We start from the raw sequence: 12301 nt of genomic DNA on the forward strand, positions 1-12301 counted from the left end.
CGAATACCTAGGCTGTAGGGAAGGGAGCGTTTGATGTGGAAAGTATGGCAGCTATCAAAGTGAAGGTACTGTTGTTTGTTTGTGGGTTTGGTATGGATAGAGGTGTGGATGTGAGGCTCAACAAGATGAAGATCAACATCCAGGAAGGTGGCATGGGTTTTGGAGAAGGACCAGGTGAAATTCAGATTCGAAAAGGAGTTGAGGTTATGGAGGAAATTAAGGAGTGTTTCTTCACCATGAGTCCAGACCACAAAGATGTCCTCTATAAACCTATACCAGGCCAGGGGAAGCAGCTGTTGGGTCTTCAGGAAGCCTCCTCCATGCGGCCCATGAAGAGGTTGGCATAGGACGGAGCCATCATGGTTCCCATGGCCGTTCCCCTGATTTGTTTGTAGGTCTGTCCTTCAAAAGTGAAGTAATTATGGGTGAGGAATAAGTTGGTAAGTGGGATAAGGAACGAGGTTTTTGGAAGATCTTCGGGTGAGCGTTGGGAGAGGTAGTGTTCAAGGGCAGAGATACCATTTGAATGTGGGATGTTTGTGTAAAGGGATGTAGCATCTATGGTGACAAGAAGGGTTTCAGGTGGGAGAGGAGTGGGAATGGATTTGAGGCGTTCTAGGAAGTGGTTTGTGTCTTCGATGTAGGATGGGACTCTGCAGTTGATAGGTTGGAGGTGCTGGTCTACCAGAGCTGAGATACGTTCGGTTGGGGCTTTGAAGCCTGCTACAATGGGATGGCCAGGATGGTTCTCTTTGTGGATTTTGGGTAATAGGTAGAAGGTAGGGTACATGGCTCAGGTGGAGTGAGTAAGGCTATGGAAGCCGTTGTGAGGGACCTTGGATTTTTAGGAATTTTTGCAGCTCAGTCTGGATGGAGGGAATGGGATCCTGGGTAACAGCTTTGTAGGTTGAGGTGTCGGAGAGTTGACGCAGTCCTTCTACCACATACTCCGCACAGTCAAGTACGACAGTTGTGGAGCCCTTATCCGCCGGGAGGATGGCAATAGAGCGGTCTATTTTCAGCTCCTTAATGGCACGGGATTCAGCTGGGGTGATGTTGGGGATTGTCGGGATGTTCTTCAAGATGGTCCCAAGGTCCCTCACAAGGCCTCACAAACGGCTTCCATAGACTTACTCACTCCACCTGAGCCACGTACCCCTACCTTCTACCTATTACCCAAAATCCACAAAGAGAACCATCCTGGCCGTCCCATTGTAGCAGGCTTCAAAGCACCAACTGAACATATCTCAGCTCTGGTAGACCAGCACCTCCAACCTATCACCCGCAGATTCCCATCCTACATCAAAGACACAAACCACTTCCTAGAACGCCTCAATTCCATTCCCACTCCTCTCCCACCTGAAACCTTTCTCGTCACCATAGATGCTACATCCCTTTACACAAACATCCCACATACCCATGGTCTCTCTGCCCTTGAGCACTACCTCTCCCAACGCCCACCCGAAGATCTTCCAAAAACCTCGTTCCTTATCCCACTTACCAACTTCATCCTCACCCATAATTACTTCACTTTTGAAGGACAGACCTACAAACAAATCAGGGGAACGGCCATGGGAACCAGGATGGCTCCGTCCTATGCCAACCTCTTCATGGCTTCCTGAAGACCCAATAGCTGCTTCCCCTGGCCTGGTATAGGTTTATAGAGGACATCTTTGTGGTCTGGACTCATGGTGAAGAAACACTCCTTAATTTCCTCCATAACCTCAACTCCTTTTCGAATCTGAATTTCACCTGGTCCTTCTCCAAAACCCATGCCACCTTCCTGGATGTTGATCTTCATCTTGTTGAGCCTCACATCCACACCTCTGTCCATACCAAACCCACAAACAAACAACAGTACCTTCACTTTGATAGCTGCCATCCTTTCCACATCAAACACTCCCTTCCCTACAGCCTAGGTATTCGTGGCAAACGTATCTACTCCAGTGACGAATCCCTCAACAATTACACCAATAACCTGACCAGTGCTTTCCTCTCCCACAACTATCCTGCAGACCTTGTCTACAAACAGATTTCCCGAGCAATACATCCTCCCCATCCAACAACAATGTTACTACCCCCAGACCACACAGAAGCATCCCCCTTGTCACCCAATATTATCCTGGCCTCGAAAACATCAACAAATTACTCCGCCAAGGATATGACTTTCTCAAGTCAACCCCTGAAATGAGATCATTCCTTGACAAAATTCTCCCCACACCACCCAGAGTTGCCTTTCGTTGCCCCCCTAACCTCCGTAACATCCTTGTTAAACCCTACAATATTCTCAGACTACCCTCTCTACCCAGCGGTTCCTACCCCTGTAACCGACCCCGGTGCAAAACATGCCCCATCCATCCCCCCACTACCACCTACTCCAGCGCCGCTACTGGTAAAACATACACAATTCAAGGCAGGGCCACGTGTGGAACTACACATGTCATTTATCAACTGACATGCCTGCACTGCACAGCCTTTTACATCGGCATGGCAACAACTAAACTGGCTGAGCGCATGAACGGACACAGACGAACTGTCCGCCTAGGAGATGCCCAAAACCCAGTAGCGGAGCACGCCCTCCAGCATAATTCTAGGGACCTAGGAACCTGCTACACTGTATGTGCCATTTGGCTTCTCCCACCCAACACCAGTCCCCCTGAACTGCGGAAATGGGAACTTGCACTCCAACACATCCTTTCATCCCGCCATCCCCCTGGACTGAACCTACGTTAAACAATCTCACTCCCATTTACTCCTCGGTCTTCTCCTCTTTCCCTTTCCTCTTTAGCCATTCACGCATCTTTTCATCCTACATAGTGGTGTTTATCTTTATACTATATACCGCTTTACTCCTGTATGCATCCTCTTTGGTTTGAAGCTGGCACAGTACTTACAGTAGAATATCTTTGGCTTCCCTCTGACAACCATGCCTCCATCCTTGCTACCCTCCCTATTTTCCTTTCCCTGTTGCTTCATAACCTGGGTTGTGAGTAACTGAATCTCTGTTCCCTTGTCCGCCGCTCGTGGTCTCGCGGTAGCGTTCTCGCTTCCCGAGCACGGGGTCCCGGGTTCGATTCCCGGCGGGGTCAGGGATTTTCACCTGCCTCGAGATGACTGGGTGTTTGTGTTGTCCTCATCATTTCATCATCATCCAGGAAAGTGGTGAAATTGGACTGAGCAAAGATTGTGTAATTGTACGGGCGCTGATAACCACGCAGTTGAGCGCCCCACAAACCAATCGTCATCATCATCAATCTCTGTTCCCTTTCTTTCCCCTCTCTCCTCCCCAATGAAGGAACATTTGTTCCGAAAGCTAGGAACGTAAATTTTCGGTTCTGTTTTATGTGTATCTATTGGCTGTACTGAGCTGAGGTAAGTACTGGCCAGCCCTTCTATCTCTTTGTTAGTATTTGTTAGATATTAGTTTTGTATTTCTTGTCTACCATCCTGTTCTGTGAAGTGAAGTGGCTTTTCTATTGATCATTTTCGGTTATGAACATTCCTGTAGTAAATAATGCACTTTCGATATCAGTTAGCTCAGAGTTTTCTATTGTTTGAACTTAGTTTAATGATCTTATTGGGATACAGTTAGGATCAGAGGATGGTGATTATTTCCAGATCTGTATGCAGACTCAAGATACTTACATTTTGGGAGGCTTTAACTCAGTATCTGATTACATTTTATTTTAAATTAAATTTTGTACTGTGTTTGTGTAATGTTCATCAAATATGTTAGCATGTTGTATGGTATCTTCAACAGATTTTGCTTCACTTTTTATGATGAATTTTTTGTGTCTTATTTTGTGTATGGTTGTCTTCATTCCTGACCCATAGAGTTGGGATTAAAAACATTTTGTGCATGCATGTGCTTAGACACTTTTGAGAAATTTAGAGGTGAAAACTGAATCAACAATTTTCTGACTATTTAAGGTACCTTGAAACAGTAATGAAGACCCAGTTTCTCTCCATGAAACCCATTATGTTGAATTTGAGAGTTAATTCAAGGAAAACTGTCCTAATAAATGTCTTTGGAGTAGCACTTCTTGCAGCATATAAATTCAGTGAAGTAATACGAAAGACATTCACTTTCATTAATGTACAGTTTATCTTCAGCACAATTGTAAAATCTGTAAGGACTGAGACACGCAGATGTGTGAAGATCAGCAAAAGGAACTGCGGAAGTAAGTGATACATATTTTCAGTAATGTTTGTATTTTTCAGTGTTGTCCTCAGCTTTATTGCTTCTGTTTGGGGTACACAGAGGGATGAAATCATTCATAAAAATACTTTATCTTTTATTAAAGTCCATCTTTTGTCATTATTTGTTTTAATTGTGTAACACCTTGCTCATTAATAAGATAATTAATGAATTATTCAATTTATTGTTGGAAACTAACAGCAGCAGGCTAAGTTAAGCATATGTTTCTTACTCCAGCAATAAGTATAAGTCCAGTGCCTATCAGAGCATTCCAAATCTCAGAACCGTGACATAAATGTACCTCGTATGAAACCAACTGTAACATTGTGTTTGCACATATAACTGTTAAGTCATGTTCCATGTAGTTTCCACCTTCAACAGCAGTGTCTATATTTGTTGTAAAATTCTGTAATTGATGACTTTGTCAAGTAAGTCCATTAGAGAGTATAACCTTGGCAAAACAAAAGTTCCAGGCACAAAATTCTAAGGAGCTTAACAAATCAGTAAATTTTATCCCAGGCATCTTTTTCTTATAAAAGAAAGCACTTCCTTTGGCACTGTAGCTTCAGTTCTGCAACAGATTTGTAATTCTTGTAATATAAGTGGTACTGAAATTAAAAATGAATCAGCGAGATTAATTTCACTTAGGTCATGGTTGTTTATTGTGCAGAAACACATTGCATCAGTGAAAATTCAGTCTCATTGTAAATGCTGTTCTTGGGCAGGGGATGAGTTAATTGCTATTTATAAACAGCTGGAAATTGCTTTGATTGCTGTCAATCAGTTGAAAACTGCTTTGAATGGGTGTGTTGGACAAAATGGTGGGAGACAGTACTAGAGGTACCTCTAGTACTATCCTCACCCATGAAGTATTTTTCTTTTCCAAAAATTACATTTCCCATCAACACCCAATAAATAGCCTAAGAGTCAGTGGTAGGTTTAGGGGTACTATACAAAGGATCCAAGGTGCAGGGAGAAATCAATCTACACTTATTATCCTTACCAACAGTTTGGAAATACTGTCTCCAAGTGAAATTGCAACTGAACTAGTCTGATACAATTTATTGAAGTGGAAATAGAGCTCAAATCCACTGAGATAGAAACTGAAGCTGCACACAAGAGTGTTTGAGTAAGACTCAGCATCAAGAGTGGGAATAAACTTATTAATGGGTCATTCCAACAGACCATCAGACTACGGTTCGATGTAACCAAAACCTGTGGAAAAAATCTTTGCGTGCCCATTATGTTTGTGCCTCAAACACACTGTCAATTATTGGAGATCTTAATCAATAGGAAAATCTGGGTACTGAGTGGAGTTTGGGGGGCTGCCTTGTGGCAACAAATAAACACTGTGTAATGCCAAATGCTTTATTACAGCTCCTCACCATAGCTCAGTGCAGGAAGCAGTAGCTTGGCCGCTGCTTTCTGCAGTCTACTGCGTGTCTTCGCACTGCAATGTTCACAGAGCATAGCACTGGCTGGACAGTGGCCTGTGATGCAGCTGTCTCCATCAGCAGTGATCCCAACTCTGGGCAGTCTTGGTTAGCTGTGTCAATGCGGTGTGCTGTAGCTTGTGCCCCGACACTATCCAGAAGGCAGCAGCCTGGTGACATAATGGCAATGACCCACTGCCCTCGAGACAGTGGCTGGTGAACTGCTTCCCAAGGCCAGAGCTGGCCCATGAAGAGAGCGACTCCAGATCCCATCATCTCAGGGCAGACTGCCTTGAAGCAGAGTTGAACTGTGGCTCACAAACAACGTTCCAGACTGCGGCCAAGTGACACAGCCTTTGGTGGTAGAGCTGCAATACTAACAGAAGTGACTCTAGTATAAAATGGCTTGGCGTTTATACATTTTCAAGCTGCACTTGTTTTGGCTTTGCTGTGACTTGCGGCACGGGCTGTTAGGTTGTCTACTGTTTTGGCCTGCTATGTCAACTGTTTCCTGAACCTCCTAGGCCAACTTCTCGATATTGCAAAGCCCATTTTATATTGTGTAAAGCAGGCTTTTCCAGCTCATAATCTCCATGCTGAGCTGCAGAGCACTCCCTGCTCTGTGGGGTGCTGTCACTTACTGCGAGCAATCAAATGGGCCAGCGACACGTGACATGGCAGGTGCCATGACAGGACTTTTAATCTGCATGCTACACTTTACATGATCGCCAACATCACACTCTTAGCAGTTAACACATAACAACATGCTGCCTGGCAAATAAGAAGTTAAGGAAATAAATTAGAAACAACTGTTTTAAAAGAAACTGCATATGTCTATAGGGTTTCTGAAATTAGACACTTTTTTTTCTTAACAAGAGCAGAAATATTGGGCGTCAGGGTGATTGAAACATTAATGTGGAGAATGGCCTTCTGTGTCGCATTCTGATCAAAAGATTGTTCCTTGGTTTTTATTCTTTTCATTGCTGCGAAAAGCTGCTCACAAGAATTTAATGATTAAAACATGCACATGATATATGCAGCATTTTTGTGGAGCTTGGGAAATGTTTTTTGCTGTGACGAACAATACCACATGACAAATTTAGCATGTTGTAGTATCTATGTTTCAGTAAAGTTGAATTTTGTAGATCAGTAACTTTCAACTGAAGTGACAGTGGCAGATCACTGGATAAAACTGTGAAAGGAGTGCAAAACAATTTCATTTCCATTTCAAAAATTGTGAGCTCTCGGAATTTTGTTTCAAAAGATGTGACAAGCTGCCTTACCTTGACTTTACTAAAACTGGTACCTTCAGGTAGTTTTAAATAATCCAGACAACCAGAAAAGGTTTAAATTCCATCAGCCATCTGCCTCTCAAACAAACGTAGCTTTTCTACGAATGCCCTGATCTGGTCAAGCACGTCAACTATTAGCTGCTCTTTGCCCTGCATAGACAGATTTAAATTATTCAGATGTATAGTTATGTTGTCTAAGAATGCTAGGCCTCATGTCCATTTAAAATCTTTCAGGCAACTCATTTTTTTCTCTTTCAGTTCCAGAAAGAAAGATTTTTACTCATGAATGGTAAAGAAAATGTCAAGAACTTTTCCTCAACTCAGTCAACGAACTGTGCTGTGGTAAGGTCTGTCCCCATACTCTGCTTCATATCATTCAGGAATCCTTTGAATTTGTGTCGATTTGCACTGTGATGCCACACAAAATTCACGCACTTGACCCCAACTTTCATTACATCGCCTGGTTCCACTGTTTTAGCTCACAGTGCCTGTTGGTGAATGAAACAATGAACAGTTAAAATGTCTTTTCTCGAATTCATTCTTGAGTTTATTTTTCAAACGAAAAGCCAAACACTGATGATGTAAGATCATTTGTGGTGCACTGTCTGAGGCTACAGACTGGAGCTTATCCCTCGGCAAATTCATATTGTCTACTGATTCACAAACAGATTCAGAAATATCAAGTTCTGCTGCTGTGCAGTTCAGCAGTACCACATCCGAGAGTTCCTGAGCTACCTGCAGTTCCATATCGACACCACACACAAATATTGAAAGTTGAGCACAGTCAAATATATCTGTGCTTTTGTCAAGTGCTAGTAAAAATGCAAAGGAGCTCTCAGCTTTTTTCCTGAGCTGCATCTCTAAATTTGCTGTGACATCCAGGATTTGATGAGACTCTGCTTTGAAAGGCAAATCCCTTCAGTTGCCTGCAGATCCCATGGAAACAAACATTCTGCAATAGCTACCATGCACAGTTTTATGAGAAGTCCTACAGAAAACGATTTGCCACTCATCGCTGTAATGTGAGCACTTTGTAGCTTGTTCAGACTGCTGCTTCAGTTCTGTTTTCTTCCATGTCAATTACCTGAAAAGTATAAATGCATTTCAGTACATGAACTATGTTGCATATTTCTATGACTTCTGTGCTAAGAATTCTTTTTTTAAACTTATGTCTCCTGGCATGTTGTTCTTAAGCCTGGCTACTAGCTCTTTGCATACTTCACCTTCTATCTACTTGTAATATGCTGCATGAAGGCATGTATAATGACACTGTATGTTGTACTTCTTAGAAGACTTGAATACTTTATGACATGAAAGGCACTATGGACATCCTGTCCTCTCAATAAATAGAAATTTATTCTCCAATTGAGGCACAGGACTTCTGCAAATATCTGTGGCTGCCATTGAACATAGATTGTTGCATCAGTTGCGGCTTACACCCAAACCTCCAGATGTCAGACAATCAGATCTGTGCCAGACGTTGTATGTCAATAATGTATCAACCAAAATGCCAATTTAGTTCATACTATATGCTACCATCCAGCAGAACAGGCATAATCGTTAATTGAAAGTTGCACCACAGCTCCCAGAGCTTCCTAAAGGCATATCTATGAGCATACAATACAAACGGTATGTATGGGTGAATTGGTAGAATGTTAGATTTTCGTACTAAGGATAACGATTTGTTTTTAACTGTTTACGTGTGAAACTGTTATGAGAGAACATTTTCCTGACATGAAAAAAGACTTTTCAGTATTTGTAGATATGTTCTTTTGGCAATGTGCTTTTGCTATGTTTCTTTGAAAGTAGTAAATCTATAGAGCACATTGCTTGAGAACCCTTCTGGCGACAATATCGAAGATGTTGACTCTAGTCCATTCACTTGGCCACAAACGGAAGACTCCGCTCCACGTGGTATGCGCTCGTCGATATCTAAAGTTTCCTCTTCTGTGACGTTCAACGCATTCCACTGATCAATTATATCCATAGGAATGCTGCACATTTTCTCTCATGTTCAGTTATTTCCGTTGTTGGATGTACACAACAGTCGCTATGCAACAGTTCGACAAGAATGTCAATAATGGTCCATGGATTCATTCCGCACAACAGCAGTATGTGTATACAAGCACAAAACTCTAGCTACAAGAAGCACATCTAATGCACATGGCACTGCCATCTACAATCTATTATTATTATTATTATTATTATTATTATTATTATTATTATTATTATTATTTCTTTACTTTCTCAGACGTTAAGTCTGGTTAAAAATGGAAAGTGACGCGGACCTTGATCAAGCGTCACTTCCTTTTCACTGTACGGTATATGTTATATTGCATTTAGGAACTTTCGGGTAATTGAACATGTATCAATAATTACGGATTTCTGTAATTGTATATATAAGTTTGGATGTAGCTGTATTGCATTGATGTACTGGTGGATATTGTGTGGTATGACTCCTGTGGTTGACAGTATAATTGGTATAATGTCAACTTTATCCTGATGCCACATGTCCTTGACTTCCTCAGCCAGTTGGATGTATTTTTCAATTTTTTCTCCTGTTTTCTTTTGTATATTTGTTGTATTGGGTATGGATATTTCGATTAGTTGTGTTAATTTCTTCTTTTTATTGGTGAGTATGATGTCAGGTTTGTTATGTGGTGTTGTTTTATCTGTTATAATGGTTCTGTTCCAGTATAATTTGTATTCATCATTCTCCAGTACATTTTGTGGTGTATACTTGTATGTGGGAACGTGTTGTTTTATAAGTTTATGTTGTAAGGCAAGCTGTTGATGTATTATTTTTGCTACATTGTGATGTCTTCTGGGGTATTCTGTATTTGCTAGTATTGTACATCCACTTGTGATGTGATCTACCGTTTCTATTTGTTGTTTGCAAAGTCTGCATTTATCTGTTGTGGTATTGGGATCTTTAATAATATGCTTGCTGTAATATCTGGTGTTTATTGTTTGATCCTGTATTGCAATCATCCTTCCGTCTCACTGTATATATTGCCTTTTCTTAGCCATGTGTTGGATGCTTCTTGATCGATGTGTGGCTGTGTTAGATGATACGGGTGCTTGCCATGTAGTGTTTTCTTTTTCCAATTTACTTTTTTCGTATCTGTTGATGTTATGTGATCTAAAGGGTTGTAGAAGTGGTTATGAAATTGCAATGGTGTAGCCGATGTATTTATATGAGTGATTGCTTTGTGTATTTCGCTAGTTTCTGCTCGTTCTAGAAAGAATTTTCTTAAATTGTCTACCTGTCCATAATGTAGGTTTTTTATGTCGATGAATCCCCTTCCTCCTTCCTTTCTGCTTAATGTGAATCTTTCTGTTGCTGAATGTATGTGATGTATTCTATATTTGTGGCATTGTGAACGTGTAAGTGTATTGAGTGCTTCTAGGTCTGTGTTACTCCATTTCACTACTCCAAATGAGTAGGTCAATATTGGTATAGCATAAGTATTTATAGCTTTTGTCTTGTTTCTTGCTGTCAATTCTGTTTTCAGTATTTTTGTTAGTCTTTGTCTATATTTTTCTTTTAGTTCTTCTTTAATATTTGTATTATCTATTCCTATTTTTTGTCTGTATCCTAGATATTTATAGGCATCTGTTTTTTCCATCGCTTCTATGGAGTCACTGTGGTTATTCAATATGTAATCTTCTTGTTTCGTGTGTTTTCCCTTGACTATGCTATTTTTCTTACATTTGTCTGTTCCAAAAGCCATATTTATATCATTTCTGAATTTTTCTGTTACCTTTAGTAATTGGTTGAGTTGTTGATTGGTTGCTGCCAGTAGTTTTAGATCATCCATGTACAGCAAATGTGTGATTTTGTGTGGGTATGTTCCAGTAATATTATATCCATAATTTATATTATTTAGCATGTTGGATAGTGGGTTCAGAGCAAGACAGAACCAGAAAGGACTTAATGAGTCTCCTTGGTATATTCCACGCCTAATCTGTATTGGCTGTGATGTGATATTATTAGAGTTTGTTTGGATATTAAGTGTGGTTTTCCAGTTTTTCATAACTATGTTTAGGAACTGTATCAATTTAGGATGTACTTTGTATATTTCCAATATCTGTAGTAACCATGAGTGGGGTACACTATCAAAAGCTTTTTGGTAATCAATGTATGCGTAGTGTAGTGACCTTTGTTTAGTTTTAGCTTGATATGTCACCTCTGTATCTATTATCAGTTGCTCTTTACATCCTCGTGCTCCTTTGCAGCAGCCTTTTTGTTCTTCATTTATAATTTTGTCCTGTGTTGTATGTGTCATTAATTTCTGTGTAAAGACTGAAGTTAATATTTTGTAGATTGTTGGTAGGCATGTTATGGGGCGATATTTAGCTGGGTTTGCTGTGTCTGCTTGATCTTTAGGTTTCAGATAGGTTATTCCATATGTAAGTGTATCAGGGAATGTGTATGGGTCTGCAGTGTAACTGTTAAATAATTTAGTTAGATGTGAATGTGTTGAGGTGAACTTATTTAGCCAGAAATTTGCTATTTTATCATTTCCAGGGGCTTTCCAATTGCGCGTAGAATTAATTGCTCGGGTGACTTCATGTTGCAAAATTATCACTTCAGGCATTTGTGGTATCATCTTGTATGAGTCTGTTTCTGCTTGTATCCACCGTGCATGCCTGTTATGTTGTACTGGGTTTGACCATATGTTGCTCCAGAAGTGTTCCATGTCTGTTATGTTTGGTGGATTGTCTATTTTAATGTGTGTGTTATCTATTGTCTGGTAAAATTTCTTTTGGTTTGTGTTGAATGTTTGGTTTTGTTTCCTTCTATTTGACGTATGCGACGAGGTGGGGAGCCTAACAACAGGTGAGGCTGTGCCACCCGCACCCTGCCATTCGGACTGCGGGGAGCTAGGAAATGCCTGAAAATCTGCTCCAGGGTGCATGCCAACATGCGGTCTATGTGCCCGCAGAGAGACAGGAGGGGCCGAAGGGTCGACCTCCATCGGGCCGGGGCACCCGACGGGTGGAGACGACATATGGTCCGGAGCGGGCAAGAGTTCCATGTCAGAGGACAACTGGTCACGGGAAGCGATCGGCGGCGCGTGACCCAGGGAGGCACCCAGCGGTTGCAGCGACGCGTCCACTGCGGGCGTCGCCGGCGGGAGAACAGGCGGCGGGGGTGGCGGCAGCGCGTTGCCATGGGGCAAAATGGAAGGCAGTGTCGGTAACACCTGGGGCTGAGGTGAGCCAGTAGTTGGGTCCCCAGGGCGCTGATCGGACGGCACTGTCGCTGAAAGCAGACGGCGAGCCGCAGATCCCGAGCGACGACAGAGGCGCAGCTGATTGAGATGCCGTCGCACTTCACCAGAGGTCCCCAAAACCAGATACATAGCGCGGCC

At 41.8% G+C, this 12301-nt stretch overlaps 1 protein-coding gene across 1 annotated transcript in view; it reads left to right on the top strand.

Moving 5' to 3' along the window:
* Positions 1-12301, top strand: part of LOC126146873 (telomerase reverse transcriptase-like) — a 190050-nt gene that overhangs the window by 147533 nt on the left and 30216 nt on the right. The window contains exon 8 of the mRNA XM_049915650.1: positions 3931-4181. Within this exon, the coding sequence (XP_049771607.1) occupies positions 3931-4181 (251 nt within the window). The remainder of the gene's footprint in view (positions 1-3930; positions 4182-12301) is intronic.

Source organism: Schistocerca cancellata, chromosome 2 (assembly GCF_023864275.1).
Source record: "Schistocerca cancellata isolate TAMUIC-IGC-003103 chromosome 2, iqSchCanc2.1, whole genome shotgun sequence".
Taxonomy (NCBI): domain Eukaryota; kingdom Metazoa; phylum Arthropoda; class Insecta; order Orthoptera; family Acrididae; genus Schistocerca; species Schistocerca cancellata.